The following is a 21,807-nucleotide window of genomic DNA, read 5'->3' as shown; positions in this document are numbered from 1 at the left end:
TCTGGAGAGGATGGAGAATGGGAGACTAACAAGGAGAGTGTATGTGAGTGAAGGGGAGGGGAGGAGAGGGAGGGGGAGGCTGAGGATGAGATGGAAGGATGGAGTGAAGAGGCATATGAGAGAGGGGGGTATGAGCTGGGGAGAAGGCCGTGAAATGGCGAGGGACAAGGCAACATGGAGGCGATTTGTTTGTGCCACCCCTTACGGGATTAAGGCGTCTGGCAGTAGATTGATAGAATTCTGACTGCAAGAATTATTAGAAAAAAACAAAGTATTGGTATACCTATTTTTGAGCACTTAAGGAAGTGTTTGTGTCACCTGTGGCAATGTTTACCGACGATCTCTCTGACTGGTTGCGTTGTTTACCAACCACTGCTCCATCCGCAAACAACAGAACAGGAAATTTCCACATGTTGCCCTCTCTCATTGAGGATTCCTCCAACATCCATGTGGGCACCTTCCAGCCCTCTTAAGCTACCTGAAGAGGCTGGATGACTTCGTTGCTGATGCCTGTCCAGGATGCAACACAGCACCCCATACCATTAAGCACATTGTGGAAGACTGCATTGCACACAATCACCTACGCCAACAACACAACATACACTCTTTGAGAGCTTTGTGGGAAAGCCCGGTCTCGGCCATGGCCTTCCTAAGGGGCTCGGGGCTGTTCGGCCAGACTGCCTAGGGAACAACTACTACTACTATTACATGTGTCCCACACATGGTTCTCTGGCTGCAAAGAGCCTAATGCCTCCTATTTTACTGAAATTTTTGAAATTCTTTCATCAGGTAGCCTTATGAAGACTAGGTAAGTGGTGAACAAGTCAGATGTAAGTCCCATTCCCTAAAGGTATTTTATTCTGTTATGAGAATAGGGGAACATTTCTTTATGATAAAATTGTACAACATTGTTTACAGTACTGTCATATGAATAATTTTCCCTGCGGAACAGGACATTATGGTTCCCTTGTAGGTGCAGGACATTATGGTTACCCTTGTAGGTGCATTTATAGCTTTAAGAATTTTTGGTAAATGTTAAGCTCATGGGCATTTTTCAGAATGTAACATTATACTGTAATTGGTATTGTGGCTACTGGTATTTATTTTGTATTACAATACCTATAGGGTATATGATGTTACTGGAGGGCACTGATAAGCAGTAATCTTTTCTTCATCTCTTAAAAACAGAGAATGGTGAACAAAATAATAATACACTTCATTTTTGTATATCATGTCAATAGTGGAAACTTGTTTAGAATCATAAATTGTGGTAGGTGGTGGCGATCATCATCCACTCACTCAATGTAGTGCTGCCTACTTCTTCCTTAGCCTTTATCATTCTTTTTCTGTGCCTGCCCTCCTCTCTTCCTGTTTCTCTCATCTTTCCTGTCACTTCTTATTGCTTTTCTTTCCTTTACAGGTGGCTTTACATTGAGTGACAAGCCAAATGATTTCCTGTAAGCCAAGAAACCATTTACAGCACTGGGTGGTAATCATATAACCATACGTGCTCCCTATGTGTCAAGAAGTGGGTTGGTGGAGGGGTAGTGCCCTTCCCCGTAAAACAGATAACTCTAAGTCAAATGGCCACCCCTTACGGGATTATGGCATCTAGCAATAGCTAGATAGATAGACAGACGGTACTTACCATAGTAACATGTGGATTTCAGTGAAGTTAAGGTTTTAGGCCAAAAAAATAGCAGACGCTGATTTTAAATTGATTTAATTTTAAATTAACCCTACTGTAATTATAACAGTTTCCCCAATTTTTTATTATTTTTCAGAATTGTGGAGATAAGTGAAGTATCGTCTTATCTGAGCTTTAAGTACCAGCACATTTCATCAGTGAGGCTGGGTGCACAGAATGCAGGTTAGTTAGTATAGAGCAAAGTTCCTGTTTTGAGCAGGCTTGTGTACAGTTCAGAGCAGTTCTGTTAGCAGTGTGCTCAAGGCATTATTTACTATATTTTTTTTTTTTTTTTTCCACTTTGTAGTTTATTTGCAAATTGGTACAATATTATTACAGTAGTACCGTACCGGTGGTAGGTGGTGGCAACCATAATCCACTCACTGGATGTAGTGCTGCCTACTTCTCCCTTCCCCTTTCCTATTCTCTCTCTCTGTCCATCCTCCTCTCTCCCTACTTCTCCTTTTCCCCCCCTGGGGGTAGGGGGGTTTTCAAGAATACAGTACTCCCCCAGTATCCCTGCTTGTCGTAAAAGGCTACTAAAAGGGTTGGCGGAGGGTTAGTGCCCCTTCCCGGAAAACTATCTATCTATCTATCTATAGCCCGACGCCCTAATCCCGCAAAGGGTGGCCGCAGACAAAACGCCTCCAAGTCACTCTGTCACCCACCATTTGACTCCCCTCCCCCCAACTCACCCCCCCCTCCCTCATATACCTCTCAACTCCATCCCTCCACCTCATCCTCGGTCTACCCCTCCCTCTCCCTCCCTCCACCTCACCTACATACACCCTCTTAGTCAGTCTTTCATTCTCCATCCTCTCCACATGTCCAAACCACCTCAGTGTATTTCTCCTAATCTTTTCAACCACATCCACATCTACCCCACAACGTTCCTTCACTTCTTCATTCGTCAACCTGTCCCTCCATGTCACTCCACATGCTCCTCTCAAGTAACTCATTTCCACTGCTCTCACTCTTGACTTGTTCCCCTCTTGCAAGGTCCACGCCTCGCTTCCATACGTCAGGGTAGGGATCACAATACCATCATGCAGTGACTTCTTAACTTCCATACTCACCTCCCTATTTCTCATCACTGCTTTCAGTGTGCCAACAACCTTCCTTCCCTGCTGTACCCTTTCACGTACTTCATCCCCCAAAGTTCCATCCTTACTCATCACACTACCCAAGTACTTGAATGCACTCACATTCTCCATATCCTCACCATCCAACCTCACTGCACACTCTGTGACTTCATTCCTCTCAAACACCATAACTTTACTTTTGTTTACATTAACTTTCAGCTTCCTCCTCCTACACACTGTCCCAAATTCATTCACCAAACCTTGCAACTCCCATTCATCTTCACTCAACAATACTGTATCATCAGCAAACAGCAACACCGGAAGCTTCCAAATCTCACCCTCATTCATTAAGGCCACCCCACATCCACTGCCCTACCTTGTACCTCCTTTACGACCCCATCCATATATATATTAAACAGCCAAGGAGACATTACACACCCCTGTTTCAGTCCCACATTGAGATCAAAGAACTCACTCAGCTCACCATCCACTCGCACCGTAGCCCTAGCTCCCTCGTACATACTCTTCACAGCACTCAACAATTTCCCTCCACTCCATATATTCTTAATACCTTCCACATACCTTTCCTATCTATTCTGTCATAAGCTTTCTCCAAGTCCATGAAGGCAGCGTACACTTTCCTTCCCTTCTCTAGATACTTCTCCACTAAACATCTTAGAACAAATATCTGATCTACACACCCTTTTCCCTTCCTAAATCCCCCTTGTTCTTCTCCAACTAGCTCCTCTGTCATATGCCTAACCCTATCAATGAGTATTCTACCATATATTTTACCAGTCACACTAAGAAGGCAAATACCCCTATGGTTACCACATACTTCTCTCTCCCCTTTTCCTTTGTACAGAGGAACAATTATACCTGATTTCCAGTCCTCTGGAACCCTTCCCTCTTCCCAAGCCAATCTACACAACTTCCATATCCACTCCACAACAATCTCACCCCCATACCTAAGCATTTCACCACACACTCCATCAATTCCTGGGGCCTTTCCCAGCTTAATCTTCTTCATCGCTTCCACTACTTCCGACCTACTGATCTCTTCCTCCCTCCTCTCATCTCTTCTTCTCCCAGCCATTCCCCAACCACTTATACTCACACTGCTCTCACTCTCTACATTCAACAAATCCTCAAAGTGCTCCTTCCATCTCCTCAATTTCTCTCTCTTCTCCACCAACAATCTATTATTCCTATCTTTCACTCCCCTACTATTTCCCCTTTCACACTGCCTTACTTTCTTTACCTCCTTCCAAAACAATTTCTTACTCTCCCTCCATTTCACACTCAGATTCCTCCCAAACTCTTCATCCACTTTCTTCTTACTCTCCTTCACCAGTCTCTTAACCTCCCTTCTCCTGCTCACATATACTTCTCTCTTCTCTCTCTCATCATCTCCCCTACCTCTACTCGCCAACCATTCACCATATGCCTTCTTCTTTTGTTCCACAGCTCGTTTCACCTCATCATTCCACCATGCTGTCCCTTGCACACCCTTGCATCTCCTCCTCACTCCACAAACCGCCTCACACGCTGTGCTTATCTCTTCCGTGAATATCTTACATACGTCTTCCACCCCTTCCATCTGCTCTAGCTCATACCTTCCCAATCTTTCTTCCACTATGCTCTTATACTCTGTCCTCTTCTCACTATCTTGCAATTTCTCCACTCTTCTCACAGGAGCTGCTTCCTCCTGTCTTCCCCTTCGCCTCCTCAACCACTTTCTTTGCAGCTCTACCTTGGCCATCACTAAGTGATGGTCCGAGACTCCATTCCCCCACCCTCTCCACACCCTTGCATCCAACACTTGTCTTCTCATTCGCTCATCCACACACACGTAGTCTATCATTGCCTTTCGTTCAACAAGTTCACCATCCATCCTCCTCATTACTCTCCATGTATACCGGTGGATCATCTTATGACGAAAGTAGGTGTTGGCTATTGCCAACCCCTTACCAGCACAGATGTCCACCAAAGCACTACCATTCCCATCTACTTCCGCTGGCACACCCCACTGACCAACCACTCCATCCACTCGTACATTCCCGACTTTGCCATTCATGTCTCCAATCAACAGCACTCTCTCGCTCCTCTCAAACTTGTCCATACATGCTTCTACTCTCGCCCAAAACTCATCTTTCACTCTTGCCACTCGATCCTCTGTTGGAGCATATACACATACAATCGCCCATGCTTGTATACCTACTTTCATCCTCACCCATACAATCCTTGCACCCACTGTTCCATACTCTCTTATATTCTCCTTCCACTTCTTGCTTATCATCAGACATACTCCCTCTCTTGCCCTCTCATTCTCACTGACTCCCGCACATATACCTACACCGTATTCCCATTCTCTCATCCTTTCACCTTTCCATTTAGTTTCAGTCAATCCACATATATCCACTTTTGCATCCTCAAGCACCTGGACAATCTCTCTCTCTTTCACTTCATCATTCACTCCTCTCACATTCCACGTTCCTACTCTCAGAATGTCCTTTGTCCGTTCCTTAGTCATCAACGTATGGTCCGTCCGGGTCCGAGGCGCTTTATTTGCTTTTTTAGTTAGTTCTTTTTACGGGGTGGGGCACTAACCCACCACCAACCCTTTTAGTCGCCTCGTACGACAAGCAGGGATACTGGGGGAGTATTCTTGAAACCCCCCTACCCCCAGGACAAAGGACATTGTAATTGGAACCTGGAATGTAAGGGGAGCGAATGATGAGGTGAAAGAGAGAGAGATTGTCCAGGTGCTTGAGGATGCGAAAGTGGATGTATGTGGAATAACTGAAACAAAATGGAGAGGAGAAAGTGTGAGAGAATGGGAGTATGGATGGGGTATATGTGCAGGAGTAGGTGAGAATGAGAGGGCAAAGGAAGGAGTATGTATAGTTGTGAGTAAAAGATGGAAGAGGAGCATAAGACAGTATGGATCAGTTGGGTCAAGGATTGTGTGGGTAAAGTTGAAAGTTGGAATACAAATGTGGGCGATTGTGTGTGTGTATGCGCCAACGCAAGATCGTGCTAGAAGAGTGAGAGAAGAGTTCTGGACAAATGTAGAAGTGTGCATGGAAAAGTTTGGAAGGAATGAGAGAGTGTTTTTGATTGGTGATATGAATGGTAAAGTTGGGAATGTGAAGGTGGATGGAATAGTTGGTGAGTGGGGTGTGCCTGCTGAGATAGATGAGAATGGGAGTGCTTTAGTGGACATTTGTGCTGGGAGGGGGTTGGTGATAGCCAATACCCTCTTCAGGCATAAAATGATTCACAGGTATACATGGCGAGTGATGAGAAGGGTGGGTGGTGAACTGAATGAAAGGAAGGCAATGATTGATTATGTGTGTGTGGATGAAAGGATGCGAAGATGTGTAATGGATGCAAGAGTGTATAGAGGTTGGGGGAGTGGACTTTCTGACCACTACTTGGTGATGGCCAGAATTAAAGTACAAGAAAGTTGGAGGAATAGAAGAAGGGAAAGACGAGAGGAAGGAGTAGTTGCAAGGAGAGTGGAAAGGCTACAGGAGGATGAGAAAAAGGCAGAGTATAAGAGAGAAGTGGAGGAACGATTGGGCAAATATGAATTGGAGCAGATGGGAAACGTGGAAGTTGTGTGTAGAATATTTACAGAAGAAATATGTGCAGCATGTGATGTGGTGTGTGGAAGGAAGAGAAGACGGAGGGGGGTGCAAGGAACAGCGTGGTGGACTGAAGAGGTGAAACAGGCTGTGGCACAAAAGAAGAAAGCATACAATGAATGGATGAGAAATAGGGGCGTGGAAGAGGTTGAGAGGCGGAAGAGAGAGTTATATGTAGAAAGGAAGAGAGATGTGAAAAGATTAGTAAGAGAGAGTAAGAAGAGAGTGGATGAGGAATTTGGAAGAAATTTGAGTGTAAAGTGGAGGGACTGTAAGAAAATGTTCTGGAGAGAGGTGAATAGAGTAAGACAGGGTGGAAATGAAGTTAGCAGGGGAGTGAAAGATAAAAATGGTAGATTACTAGTGGAGAAGGGAGAAAAAGTGAGCAGATGGAGAGAACACTTTAAGGAATTGTTGAACGTAGAGGATGGAAGTAATGCAAGTATAAGTGGCTGGGGAATGGCTGGGAGAAGGAGGGAGGTGAGAAGACAGGAAGAAATCAGTAGGATAGAAGTTGTGGAAGCAATGAAGAAAGTTAAATCGGGGAAAGCCCCAGGAATTGATGGAGTGTGTGGTGAAATGCTGAAGCATGGGGGAGAGATAGTAGTAGAATGGATGTGGAAGATGTGCAGATTGGCCTGGGAGGAAGGTAGAGTCCCGGAGGATTGGAAGTCAGGTATAATTATTCCCTTGTACAAAGGAAAAGGGGAAAAAGAAGTGTGTGGTAACCATAGGGGCATTTGTCTTCTTAGTATAATAGGAAAAGTGTATGGTAGGATACTTACTGACAGAGTTAGAGAAAGAACAGAGAAATTAGTTGGAGAAGAACAGGGAGGCTTTAGGAAGGGAAGAGGTTGCGTAGATCAGATATTCATTCTCAGATCTTTAGTGGAAAAGTTTCTAGAGAGGGGAAAGAAGTTGTATGCGGCATTCATGGATTTGGAGAAAGCATATGACAGGGTGGATAGACAAGGATTGCGGAAAGTGTTAAGAATATATGGAGTGGATGGAAAGTTGTTGAATGCTGTGAAGAGTATGTACGATGGTGCGAAGGCTGCAGTGCATGTGGATGGTGATCTAAGTGAATTTTTCTCTTTGAAGGTTGGGTTGAAACAGGGATGTGTCATGTCTCCATGGTTGTTCAATCTGTACATGGATGGGGTAATGAAAGAGGTACAAGGTAGGGTAGTGGATGTTGGAGTGGCCATGGTGAGAGAGGATAGTGTTTGGAAACTCCCTGTACTGTTGTTTGCAGATGATACTGTGTTGTTGAGTGAAGACGAAGGAGAGCTGCAAGGCTTGGTGGATGAGTTTGGGAGAGTGTGTAAGAAACGGAATCTAAAGGTGAATGTAGGGAAGAGGAAAGTGATGGTCTTTGAGAGAGGTGAAGTCAGTGAATGTACAGCGAGGTTGGATTGTGAGGAATTGGATAGTGTGAGTACGTTTAAGTACTTGGGTAGTGTGATGAGTAAGGATGGAGGTTTGGAGGGTGAAGTGCTTGAAAGGGTACAGCAGGGAAGAAAGGTTGCTGGTTCCTTGAAAGCAGTGATAAGAAACAGGGAAGTGAGCATGGAAGTGAAAAAGTTACTACATGACAGTATTGTGATACCAACTCTAACGTACGGAAGTGAAGCTTGGACGTTGTTGGAAGGACACAAGTCAAGAGTGAGAGCAGTGGAAATGAGTTATTTAAGAGGAGCCTGTGGAGTCACATGGAGAGAGTGGAGTCACATGGAGAGACAGGCTGACAAATGAGGATATAAAGGAGCGTTGTGGTGTTGATGTGGATGTGATAGGAAGCGTTATGAGGAACACACTGAGGTGGTTTGGCCATATGGAGAGGATGGAGGGTGAAAGACTGACGAAGAGAGTGTATGTGAGTGAGGTGGAGGGGGAAAGAGGGAGGGGGAGGCCGAGGATGAGATGGAGGGATGGGGTGGAGAAGTATATGAGAGAGGGGGGTGTGAGCTGGGAGCAGGGGAGTGAAATGGCGGGGGACAGGGCAACTTGGAGGCGATTTGTTTGTGGCCACCCCAAACGGGATTGAGGCGTCTGGCAATAGATAGATAGATAGATTTTTATTAGCTACTCTTCTGTCCACTTCAGGTGACGGTACACTGATTGACAATCCTAATGGTTTCCTGTAACCCTGGAAACCATTAACACTGCTGGGTGGTAACCATATAACCAAATAACAAGATGAAGTGGAGTCCACTATGATGTATCAGTAAACTGGGCGGAGAGACGCAAATGCAGCATCTATTCAGGAACCAAACTTACACACTACTCCCAGCTCTCAGTCACAAGGGAACAGCCCATCAGGAGCAGTTGCTTGCTGGTGGTTGATGGATCTGCTCAGCCAGACGGACTGGGATTGATCAACAACAACAACCACCTGTAGTACTGACAGTGAACATGTATTAAAGTAGAGTACAGTATTAAGAGCCACTTACCTACTCAGTGAACTGTACAGGATATTTTGAGCCAGTTACTTACTTTGTGATTGTTTTCATCCATTCATTGCCAGACGCCATGTATCCCAAACGGGGTGGCCGAGACTTAGAGTGAATTGTTTTACAGGGAGGGGCACTAATCCTCCCCCAACCCCACTACTTTGTGATTGTATTACGCTTAATTTTTTAAGTGTTACAGCCGGAAGAGGTCTTTCTCTGTGTAATTAATCCCACCTAGCTGTCATCAAGACAGTTCTGTTCAGCTTAGGAGAGATGTCTTTTAGTCTGAAAAGATTATAATCTCAGTTAATGCCTTAAATCCTGGTGATTTTAGTGTACAGCAGCTACCCTTGCTAACTCCTCCAGATGATTATATTCAGTTTAGCAGTGATCTCATACTGGAGGGATTAAAGGCGGCGAGCTTTAACTCTTTAATTCAAAGGATTAGATGGTTACTAATACAGTATGTTTTCTAAAATTCATTTTTTATCTATTCAGTATTCATATTCAGTACTGTAATTGAAAAATATCCATAATTTTAAAATGACATAAATGTAGTTTCATTCTGATATCAAATTACAAGTATTTCATAACTTTTCCCTCAGTTACAGTACATCATGATATCTTGTGTAGAGTTGCCAAGACAGACTAATCACCACTCAGCCTCATCTTCACTTCCATTATTCGATCCCTGTCTGTCCTCTTTATATCTTACTCCATTTCCCATCCACTTCATTGTTTTACTACCACCTTTTTCTTTTTTTTTTCCCCCTCCCCATGGAGCTAATTTCTTCTAGATATCCATTGTCCAATCCTGTATTATATAAATCCTCATTAGGAGCACAGGAACTGATTTGACCATTTTCTTTTATTTCTGTAGCCAAATGAAAGTGATCTCTGGGGCCCTGTCAGCACAACATCAGGTGGTGATATTGGGTTTGAGGACTCATTTTCTCCACCTGTAGCATCCTCAGAAAACGACAAAAATGTGGAAGGTAAGAACCTTGCAGTCATTAACCCTCTCATGGTCATGTGTTCTGTGTTTCATTCCATGTATCATTAGCCAAATATATTCACCCGAGAGCTAATTTGTCTTCATTAGCCATCATGGTCAGGTCAACATTGGAACTGTATTCTTTTTCATCTGCTGTAATTCCTGATGACTTTATTCAGCTGAGAGTGAAACATAGGAACCTGGGAGTGTTACTACTGTCACCATTAACTCTCATGATTAGTAGTTCTATTATTTTATTCCAGCTAACACCAGATGATTTACTCAGCTCAGTGTGAATCATATGAGTCAAAGAGTTCATTAGCTGTCTTTATTTTTGTCTTAGGTAAGTTGTTTGGGCAGCTTGATATTTATTACAGTTTATTTTTGCTCCCTACAGATGATTTTATTGACCAAGAAAAGCCCCTATGTACTTGTATGTGTTGTGTTGAAGAAATCCATATCTGACTTTTCGGTTTTAACCCCCACCCCTTGTGCCAGCGACTTTAGCACCTCTGACCCCCCCCTCCCTCCCCAGTACTGACCAGTTTTTTATTTTTTTTTATTTATAGCCTAGATAGATTGGGTTTTATGCAAAAATCATAAAACCATCCAAATTGGTACTCACAAAAGCGAGGAAGGTCAATTTTGGGCCCCCCATAATGACCGTGCCTATCAGGTGAAATACACAAGTAAACCCCATAGATTTCTTTCATTCCATAGGGGACCAGGCAGTTTTCTTTGGTGTTTGGCCATGGTACACTGAAGTAAATGCCCTAGTTATGCTCCCCTAAGAGCATGTGGGCACTGTTGTCAGGCATAATGATATGCGAGGTCCGCAAGTGACATGCAGACACGCGAGGGAGAGGTACAATTCTATCGTATGGCACACATTCTTTGCGTCTGTTCTTGCACTGAAGCACACTTACACGCTAAAGCTGTCGTTGAATTACGACTGTGTACACATGCTGGCATCTGTTTTCGCACTAGCCACATGTGTATGACATCTGTGCATTCACGTAATTTATGAACCAACTATTTCGCACAGACCACACAGTTTAGGTATCTTATATTGCTATATTACTGACTTTTATATTAACACTGTCATTGAATTATGACTGTACACACACTGGCATCTGTTGTCATGCTAGCCACAGTATGGTGTCTCTTTTGCACGTGTGGTAATTCATCTATCTATCTATAGCCTGACGCCCTAATCTCGCAGAGGGCGGCCGCAGACAAAACGCCTCCAAGTCGCTCCGTCACCCACCATTTGACTACCCTCCCCCCAACTCATCCCCCCCTCCCTCATATACCTCTCAACTTCATCCCTCCACCTCATCCTTGGTCTACCCCTCCCTCTCCCACCCTCCACCTCACCTACATACACCCTCTTAGTCAGTCTTTCATTCGCCATTCTCTCCACATGTCCAAACCACCTCAGTGTATTTCTCCTAATATTCTCAACCACATCCACCCCACAATGTTCCTTCACTTCTTCATTCGTCAACCTGTCCCTCCATGTCTCTCCACATGCTCCTCTCAAGTAACTCATTTCCACTGCTCTCACTCTTTACTTGTTCCCCTCTTGCAAGGTCCACGCCTCGCTTCCATACGTCATGTTTCCATGTTTCCTCCACTCTTCATTTCCCCTCTACTCCTACAGTGCCATATAGCCATATTATGGCTTGGTGCTAAATCTACATTACTCCTTCCTTCCTTGAGGTCTGGGGTTCTGAGGTTAGGGGGTGGAGAGAAAGTGTGGTCTCCACCACGTGTGATTTACGTCTTGAGGAGGGACTCGTCTTTTAATCCTTCAAAGCCATCAGAAGCCACAGATTTTGCACCATCATTGTTGGCAGATGATTTGGACCAGATGGGGGAGGTGGAAGGTGTGGGAAAGATATTCACAGAAGAGATCTGTGCAGCATGTGAGGTGGTGTGTGGGGTGAAGAGAAGACGAAAGGGGGTGCAAGGAACAGCATGGTGGAATGAAGAGGCGAGGCAAGCTGTGGTGCAAAAGAAGAAAGCATATAGTGAATGGATGGGAAGCAGAGGCATGGAGGAAGTAGAGATGGAAGAGGGAGTTATATGTAGTGAGGAAGACAGAGTTGAAAAGATTAGTTATAGAGAGTAAGAAGAGAATGGATGAGGAATTTGGAAGAAATTTGAGTTTAAAATGAAGGGAATGTAAGAAAATGTTCTGGAAGGAGGTAAAGAGAGTTAGAAGTTAGTATGGGAGTGAAAGATAAAAACAGTAGATTAATTGTGGAGAAGGGAGAAAAAGTGAGCAGATGGAGGGAACACTTTAAGGAACTGTTAAGCATAGAGAATGAGAGTAATGTGAGTATAAGTGGCTGGAGAATGGCTGGGAGTAGGAGGGTGGTGAGAAGGAAGGAAGAGATCTGTAGAATGGAAGTAGAAGAAGCAATAAAGAAAGTCAACCTGGGGAAAGCCCCGGGAATTGGTGGAGTTTGTGATGAAATGCTGAAGCATGGGGGAGAGATAGTAGTAGAATGGATATGGAAAATGTGCAGATTGGCCTGGGAGGAAGGAGTCCCAGAGGATTAGAATTCAGGTATGATTTTTCCCCCATACAAAGGAAACTGGGAAGAAGAAATGTGTGATAATCATGTCTTCTTAGTGTAATAGGCAAAGTATATGGGAAAATACTTATTGACACAGTTAGGGAAATAATAGTGAAATTAGTTGGAGAAGAATGGGGAGGTTTTAGGAAGGGAAGAGGTTGTGTAGATCAGATATTCATGTCTAGGTCTTTGGTGGAAAAGTTTCTAGAGAAGGAAGAGAAGTAAGCAGCCTTCATGGATATGAAGAAAGCATATGAGAGAGTGGATAGACAAGGAATATGGAAAATATTAAGCATATGTGGAGTGAAAGGGAAGTTGTTGAATGCCATGAAGAGGATCTGTGAAGGTGCTAAGACTGCAATGCATGTGGATAGTGAACTGAGTGAATTTTTCTGTCAGAATGTTGGATTGAAACAAGGATGTGTCATGTCTCCATCGTTGTTCAGTCTGTATATGAATGGGGTTTAAAAGAGATACAAGTTAGAGCAGTGGATGTTGGAGTGGCCCTAATGAGAGAGGGCACCGTTTGGAAACTTCCAGTACTGTTGTTTGCAGATGATACTGTATTATTAAGTGAAGACAAAGGGGAACTGCTTGACTTGGTGAATGAGTTTGGGAGAGTGTGCAAGAAACGAAATCTGAAGGTGAATGAAGAGAAGAGTAAAATTATGGCCTTCGAGAGAAATGAAGTCACAAATGTACAGTGAGATTGGATGATGTGGAAATAGAAAATGTGAGTGCATTTAAGTACTTAGGTAGTGTGATGAGTAAGGATGGAAGTTTTGAGGATGAAGTGCATGAAAGAGTACAACAAGGAAGAAAGGTGGCTGGTTCTTAGAGAAAGCAGTGATAAGAAACAGGGAAGTGAACATAGAAGCAAAAAAGTCTGCATGATAGTATAGTAAAACCTCACTAAAATGGAATAATTGAGGCCCAAGCCATTCCAAAAAAAAGTGCAGATTCGATAAAAGCGACATTTGGACTTCCCCCTGCTAACCCTGACTTTTTCCAATATACAATAATCCCTCATTTATCCGGACATAATAGAGCCAAAGGCATGTCCAGGTAGTGGCAACATCCGGATAATGAACACTATTCCCCTACCATACCCAGACCCTACCTATACCCACCTCCAACCTATACCTAACCTATTTTTACGGTACCTATGCTTAATTTGGCAGTGTTTTCCGGTCTTCCAGGCATATTTAGACATCAAAACACACATAGGAATATCCAGTGTAATGCTAAATACCAAGAAAACCATGCAGAAAAAACACTGAAAACCTAAAAACACTCTACCTAAACACTAGTGTGTGTATGGTACACCTCCTTATTTTGGCAGTGTTTTCCAGTCAATCTGCCATATTTTGACAAAATGATTATCCAAAATAATTTTCAGCACAAAAAAAAAAAAAAAACACCCTACCTTTACACCACTTTACTTACAGTACCTCTCGTAATTTTGGCACTTTTTTCAGATCAGTCTGCCATATTTAGACATCAAAACACACATAGGAATATCCAAATTAATGCTAAACACCAAGAAAAGAATTGGGGAAAAAGAAAAAAAAAAAAACACCCTACCTATACACCATTATGTACAGTCTATCTATCTATTGCCAGACGCCTCAATCCCGTTTGGGGTGGCTACAAACAAATCGCCTCCAAGTCGCCCTGTCCCCTGCCATTTCACTGCCCTGCTCCCAACTCACACCCCCCTCCCAACTCACACCCCCCTCCCAACTCATACCCCTCTCCCTCATATACCTCTCCACCCCATCCCTCCATCTCATCCTCAGCCTCCCCCTCCCTCTTCCCCCCTCCACCTCACTCACATACACTCTCTTTGTCAGTCTTTCACCCTCCATCCTCTCCACATGGCCAAACCACCTCAGTGTGTTCCTCATAACGCTTCCTATCACATCCACATCACAACGCTCCTTTATATCCTCATTTGTCAGCCTGTCACTCCATGTGACTCCACAGGCTCCTCTAAAATAACTCATTTCCACTGCTCTCACTCTTGACTTGTGTCCTTCCAACAACGTCCAAGCTTCACTTCCATACGTTAGAGTTGGTATCACAATACTGTCATGTAGTAACTTTTGCACTTCCATGCTCACTTCCCCTCCTAATTTTGGCACTGTTTCCTGGTCAGTCTGCCATATTTAGAAATCAAAACATAGGAATATCCATACTAATGCTAAACACCAATAAAACCGTTAAAAAAAAAAAAAAAAAAACATTGAAAACCAAAAACACCCAACCTATACATGACTATGTACAGTACCCCTCCTAATTTTGACACTGCTGTCAGGTTAATCTGCCATACTGAGACATCAAAACACACACAGGAATATCCAGACTAATGCAAAACATCAAGAAGACCATGAAGAAAAAACCCTGAAAACCAAAGAACACCCTACCTATACTCCACTGCATGTACAGTACCCCTCCTAATTTTTGCAGTTTTCAGGTCAGTCCCATATTTAGACATCAACACACACAGGAATATCCAAAGTAATGCTAAACACCAAGAAAGCCATGAAAAATAAAGCCACTGAAAACAAAAAAACACCCAACCTATACATGACTGTATGTACAGTACCCCTCCTAATTTTGGCACTGTATGCAGGTCAGTCTGCCATATTTAGACATCAAAACACATGTAGGATTATCCATATTAATGCTAAACATCAAGAAAGCTTGCATAAATAACAAAAATCCAAAAAAAAATTGACAGTTTGAAAATTTGTTGTCTGTAACGAGTGATTGCTCCTGGGGCTCAGAAAAAATTCCACAGCCAAATATGCCACCGGAAATTGGTTATATTGGTATGAATCGTATAGCATCATCTATGCTGGTGTTTATACTATGAGAAAAGCTAATAAAAACACATGAAACTGACAAGTAAAAGTACAGAAATATAGTAAGAATAGAGTTTTTATGAGTAAAAAATAGTACTTTCATACAACTTCACACCATCCAAGTGCAAAATTTTGCCAGCACCTTCCAAAAGTTAAGCATGTCTAGATGCAGACTTTCATGAGCTTTCTTGTTGATTTTGCGGAATTTCGATACAACCAATAATAGTCAAATAAATCGCAAAAAAATTTGAAAACTCACATGTCGGTGTTATCACCACGGAGGAGAGTAGGGACTGAGGGAGTGAGGGGGGAACAGGAAGGGTATGGAGGAGGAGGGACGGGAGGGGGGGAGAAGCGAGACTGTGGGCAGGATTCTCCCCTTTCTGTCAACAGGCAGACGAGTGCTTTTACTTTACATTTACCCGTGGCTTGCAGTCTGTTAGGTGCCGAGTGGCCATACGGAAACACAGCTCACCTTGACAGGGGGACTTTCGACCTTCAGTAGGGAGGCGGATGGTCATTGTTGCCGAATATGTACTCGTGGCTTGTGGTCTGTGTTCGATGGAGGTGGTGGTTGGGAAAGACTTGGCCCCCATGGCCGTGCAATATTGGACATTTGTTGGGGAATGCATACGGATGTTTGGATACCGCTTGTGGGTTACAGTCATATTACTCAGGTGCTGGAGGTTTTTGGGGAGTGATAGGACGAGCGCAAAGCTTTGACCTTTCAGTACAGGAGTGGACGGACATTTTAGCTGTGATTGTGGGTTACGGACTATTTCCTGCTTACGGCTCGAGCCCAGTGGCCACAATACTGAATGTTTGAACATGTTGGCTGGCCAGCCGAAGTTCTCGGGGACTTTTACGTCCAGATGATAGCAAGTAAATTCGGATAATGGTTTAATAGAGTCAAGATCCAGCATCTGGATAATGAACACATCCAGATACTGAGCATCCGGATAAATGAGGAACTACTGTATAGGGATGCGTTTTTGAGCCTTGGGTTTCCCTTCCAACCAAGTCCTAAACCCACCAAGTAAGTCCAAAAACAAGTTTCTAGCAAACTTAAACCCCCAAATAGCTTTTAAAACAAGCAAAACCAAGCATAAAATCAGTTTATAACTCACCCAAACCAAAAAATATAATCTGAAAATTGTCAAATTTAAGACTGGAAAAAAATCAAGCTTGGTAAACTTTACCCCAAAATGACACTGTTCACCCCACCTATGACTAAAATGCATTAATTTAAGTTTAAAACAATTTATGAATCAACCTAAACATAAAATTTAAGTCTAAAATATCATCAAAATCAGTTTAAAAAACTCAGGTTTGTTAAACCGGGGTTTAGCCATCATTAGGCGGGATATGGTGGTATTTCTATCCCCATCGTTAAGCTGAGGTATCGTACCTCTGGGTATACCTGTATACTCCGTTATACGAGTTTTCACTATGCGGGCACTCCGTCATTAACATACCCCACTCGTATAACGGGACCCACTGGTATGCAGGTAATTAATAACCATAACTTGTGCTTCAGTTTTATTGACTTATGATTAGACTTCATATTCCCTAATTATCAAGTGTTGAAAATAACTAACAAACACACACTCATCCAGGCAGCAGCTATGTGCCCCTGCAGGACTCTTCACAGTACCTGGCTGGCCTTGAGAGAAAACTGGCTCGTGTTCAGGGTCGGACAGAAAGCCAGAGGAAGACTGAGAGCAGGAGACTGATTGATGCTCTGGTTGGGACACGCTCAGCCCATGTGAGCCAGATGATGCAGGACCTAGGAGTGCCAAGTGATGAACATGAAGAGCCAACACCAGGAAACACTTCAGCCACAGTGGACCCCCAGGGTGAGTGTATATTTGACATTAAATAGCCTTTGTTTCACTGCTAAGCATACTTATTCCTTCTGTAGTATTTCTGTCTCCCACTGTGTTTGGATGTCTAATTTTCCAAGGCCTTTTGTTAATATGAATCAGTTTTAAACAACCTGAATATGGAGATCCAGTGACTCAGTATTTTAAAAATCCTTAACTGTGAATTTTGTTACCAGGAATTACTTAACGTACTTACCTCTCATTCTTTCATTTCCAGGAGCATTGGGTGTTGTTTTAAGGAGAGTGGCACCTGAGAGGGTAGCTGTGGCACCAGAGGAACTATGTCGTCTGCTAGAAGCTGACATCTTGGCTAACATACACCAGGCACTGCAGGACATGCCAGACACACCCACCAACACCACTCTTACATCCAGCCAGGCCACTCTTGATGCCCCAAGTGCACGGGAAAGTGATGTCAGTGTTTGTAGTGAGGAACAGGTTAAGGAGAAAGAATTGTTGGCAACATCAAAATCTCCACCAGATCAAAAGGACCCGTCATCAGATGAAGGGGAGAAGTAGATTACCTGGTGCTGTAGCTATACTGGTACTGTAAATGTACAGTATATACTGTATATAAAACTGCATGTTGTGTTCAAACAACAGTAATATACCTATCATCAAATAAATAGTGTAGAAAAGGAGAGCTGGCTCCCACAAATCTGTGTACCAAATCTTTGTAACTGAGTGCTGCTAATAACTTACCTGAAAAAAAATCAAATTTTGGCAAAGATGATGACATATTCATACTTTCATTTTGCTGCCTCCAGTTGGAGAAAGATGCCTGGCACAGTCAAGATTATAAATGAACATACCCCTTTGGTTCAAAATGGTTCCTTCTAAAGTGAACAGAATTTTATCTATTGTCAGATCCCTCAGTCCTGTAAAGGGTGGCCACACATATATTGCCTTCATGTCACCCTGTCCCCCGCCATTTCACTGCCCTCCCCCCCCAGCACATGCCCCCCTCTCTCATATATCTGTCCACTCCATCCCTCCATCTCATCCTCGACCAGGGGAAAAAAAAAAACATTAGAGGGGTTAAATAATGAAACAAAGTTTGTTTCATGGTAGCTGCTGTGCCTCAGAAGAATTACTTAACTGCTACTGTAGCTAATGTGTCTCAAAAACTTTTCGTCATATTTTTAGAAGATTTATTGGCATTATGTTAATATAATTTCATAATGAAATTTCAAACCTCAGTCTGAATGGTACCCCCAGTTTCAGGAAATTTTGCAGTCATGTTTCCAGGTCCATGTAGCTGCATTTATAAGAAGTGGGCAATAGGGTTAGGATGCTCATCATTTTGGGGTTAAGTGCCAGTTGAGCTTGTGATGTGAGACACCAGTCAGTGATGGTTATGTGCCTTGTGCACATTGATTGAAATCTACAAGTTGCTGAAGATTTAACAATCCAGCAGTGCCGCCAAGGATGTAGGGGAGTCACAAAAATTTTGTAAACTTTCCACCCCAGGAAATGTCCTCAGATGTGCGTACTTCCCTTATTTTATCCATTTTCTTAAGGTTCACTGTATACTGCATCTCCTCTGACATTCAGTTAAGAATGGGTGGCCTGCAATACCTCCAAATCCTCCTCTTTCTAATATTTCTCTCTCTCTCTCTCTCTCTCTCTCTCTCTCCAAACTCCCAAAGTTACCATATTTCACCTCATTACCACAAAGAGTTGATGGAAAGTACGGAGGTGTCTTTGGTGTATATTTAAAAATGAAAGAATGTAGATTTTTATTATGATATGTTCTCATTTTTTCTCTCTTTGCATAAAAATTGCAGATTTGCCTTGCATGCACGGGGTTAAATGATCAAGAATATAAACGATACATAGTCTATGGTGACAGCACCTTGCTATCTGTTACCTTTATTTACTGAAAGAATGTAATGCATCAGGACATTTAAAAAAAATATATATATATACATATATATATATATATATATATATATATATATATATATATATATATACGTATATATGTGTATATATACGTATATATGTGTGTGTATATATATATATATATATATATATATATATACGTATATATGTGTATATATACGTATATATGTGTATATATACGTATATATGTGTATATATACGTATATATGTGTGTGTGTATATATATATATATATATATATATATATATATATATATATACATACATACATACATACATACATACGTACACCGGTGTGGTGTAAGAAAGGATTTCTTTTTTCCCCCGTCGGTGGTTCATCCGATTGCCGTGGCCAATCATAACCCTCCTAAGACTGGCCCTTCGCACACAGCCGAGTCTTACTACAACAGGGAGGCAAGTGAGGGCAACGAGGACAGTGCTTCCATTGTCTCCACACTGGACACCGAGGGGTTCTTGAGGGAGGCTGATGAGGAGGAAGCAGCTCACAGGCAGCAGCAGCACACACCTCATGCTGAAAGACCGTAGTCTGCCTCAAGCCTCGGAACCTCTCCTACTTCCCCAGTCCATTCAAGCATGTCGTCAGTTGGAGCCATGTATGAATCTTGCAATAAATTCCATTAAATTCTTTATTAATTTCTTTTCCAGAATGTTACTGTTTGCTGGTGACCAGTTTCATGTAGGTCTGGGGGGCAACATTTCCAAAATGACACTCGTATGTAATTTTTCCAATAAGATTAGTTATTTCTAAACTGCAAAATTCTCATATCGTGGCATGTGCCCAGACTCACAAGACCTCGATTTAGCAGATTCCACTGTATATACTGTAGAATATGACTGTGTTGTTCCAGATGACTGGTTAACAAGCATGACTGCAAATATGCATAAGTGGAAGAGCAATGCACTAAAAAAAAAAAAAAAAAAAAAAAAAAAAAGGCATAATGCTTTTGAACCACATCAGTCTATTTATAGCCAGACACCACAACTCAGTAAGGGGCGCCTGTTTGTCTCCGAGTTAGTTGTTTTATGGGGAAGAGCACTTACTCTCCACCAACCATCCTGTTGACATGAAAGGAACACATGGGTTGGTTATATGGTTATCACCCAGTGTTGTAAATGGTTTCCTGGCTTAAAGGAAATCATTTGGCATGCCACTCAATGTAAAGCATCTTGAAAAGGAAAGAATAATAATAAAATGTGTCAGGAATGATGGGAGAAACAGGAAGGCAGACACAGAAAATGAATGATAAATTTGAAGGAGGAAGTAGGCAGCATTACATCAAGTACGCGGATGATAGTTGCCACCACCTACCAGATAATGATGGTAATGGAAAGACTCCTGAAAGGTATGGAGGGGAGGAGAGAAAAAAAAAATGTAGTTTATGTCAGGAAAAGGGACTACTGATGCAACATCCATTGTCCAAGAAAAATATATATGAAGAGTGAGTTGTACTGTACTTGGTTTTTGTTGATTTCGAGTGGGCTTTTGACAAAATGCCCAAGGAGGTGGTGAAGTGGGCAATGAGTACGAATGTTATTGAGAAATAGTTGATTAGAAGGGTTATGGCAATGTATAAAGCCATTATCCACTGATGCAGTGTGCCTTCTCCTTCCTTCACCCTTATCATTCTTTTCTGAGTATGCCCTCCTCTCCTTGCATTTTTCCCATCCTTCCTGTCACTTTTTCTCACTATTCTTTTCACTTCAAATGGCTCTACACTCAGTGACATGCCATAAGGTTTCCTGTAACCCAGGAAACCATTTACAACACTGGGTTCATTCATTCATTTTTGAGGGATCCAACGTGCTTGCATGCATCAGCCTTGGTCACCTAATGGCAGCTCTCCATGCCGCTCGATCTCTGGCAGTATCCCAGTTCAGTCCCTTATCCCTGAGGTCACAATGACCTCATCCCAGGTTTTTTGGTCTACCTCTCACAACCCTACATTAACACCTCTTACTTTCTGCAACCAGTTATCATCCCCCATCCTCTCCACATGCCCAAACCATCTCAAACTACAATATCTCTCCTCAGCACAACACCAATATGTTCCAGTCCCATCCTACCCCTCAACTCTTCCATCGTAAACCTAGCCCCCCCGGTCCTCACACTCAGGAACGCACTGCACATCCACCCAATCACTCGTTTCTGTACGTTTGAGCCTGCAAATATCCTCTTCCTTTACTGCCCAAGTCTCGCTACCATACAGCATTACACTCCCTAACACAAGCTGCATACAAAGATCCCTAGCATGGAGGGAGAACCCTCCCAGTGTTGGGAGAGGCAACAGCTCCCAGAACTTCTTTCAACCACTCCTCACTCTAGCCACAGAGCCTAGCTCCAGCCCCACCTCCAGTACATAACATGTCTCCCTATATAACCAAATATTACTATGGTGCCTCTATTAACTGGGTGATGAAATACAAGTGCAGTATTTATTTGGAAACCAAACCACCACACACTTCCTCATGCCTTGCCACAGCAAAGCAGTGCCTACTGTAAGAGAACATGAGTTCATTGCATGGGACGGCACTGCAGGGGCATCTGCCTCTCTGTGGGCGATGGGACTGCTCGGCCATGCAGACAGGCTGGCTTAACAAGTGCTAGCACTCAGATTAGAGTGAATGGAGGTTTCAGTAATGAATTTTCCGTGAACATCATTGTGCATCAAGGGTCGGTTTTA

At 42.9% G+C, this 21,807-nt stretch overlaps 1 protein-coding gene across 1 annotated transcript; it reads left to right on the top strand.

Moving 5' to 3' along the window:
- Positions 1 to 1,766: 1,766 nt before the first annotated feature.
- On the top strand, positions 1,767 to 18,041 carry LOC145414855 (uncharacterized). The gene is made up of 4 exons (XM_080284275.1): positions 1,767 to 1,870; positions 9,753 to 9,867; positions 16,935 to 17,174; positions 17,419 to 18,041. The coding sequence occupies exons 1-4, from the start codon at positions 1,865 to 1,867 to the stop codon at positions 17,718 to 17,720; spliced, it is 663 nt and encodes a 220-aa protein (XP_080140401.1). The 5' UTR covers positions 1,767 to 1,864; the 3' UTR covers positions 17,721 to 18,041.
- The last annotated feature ends 3,766 nt before the right edge of the window (positions 18,042 to 21,807 follow it).

Source organism: Coenobita brevimanus, chromosome 101 (genome assembly GCF_032717465.1).
Source record: "Coenobita brevimanus isolate Jiangsu-jjx chromosome 101, ASM3271746v2, whole genome shotgun sequence".
In the NCBI taxonomy this organism is placed as follows: domain Eukaryota; kingdom Metazoa; phylum Arthropoda; class Malacostraca; order Decapoda; family Coenobitidae; genus Coenobita; species Coenobita brevimanus.
Note: the sequence above shows the minus strand (reverse complement) of the source record. Positions and strands in the feature narration are given on the sequence as shown.

Excerpts from the sequence above, each read along its gene's own strand:
- LOC145414855 (XM_080284275.1), top strand. Across the intron at positions 9,868-16,934 it reads AAACGACAAAAATGTGGAAG|GCAGCAGCTATGTGCCCCTG; the intron begins GTAAGAACCTTG and ends ACACTCATCCAG. Across the intron at positions 17,175-17,418 it reads AGCCACAGTGGACCCCCAGG|GAGCATTGGGTGTTGTTTTA; the intron begins GTGAGTGTATAT and ends TTTCATTTCCAG.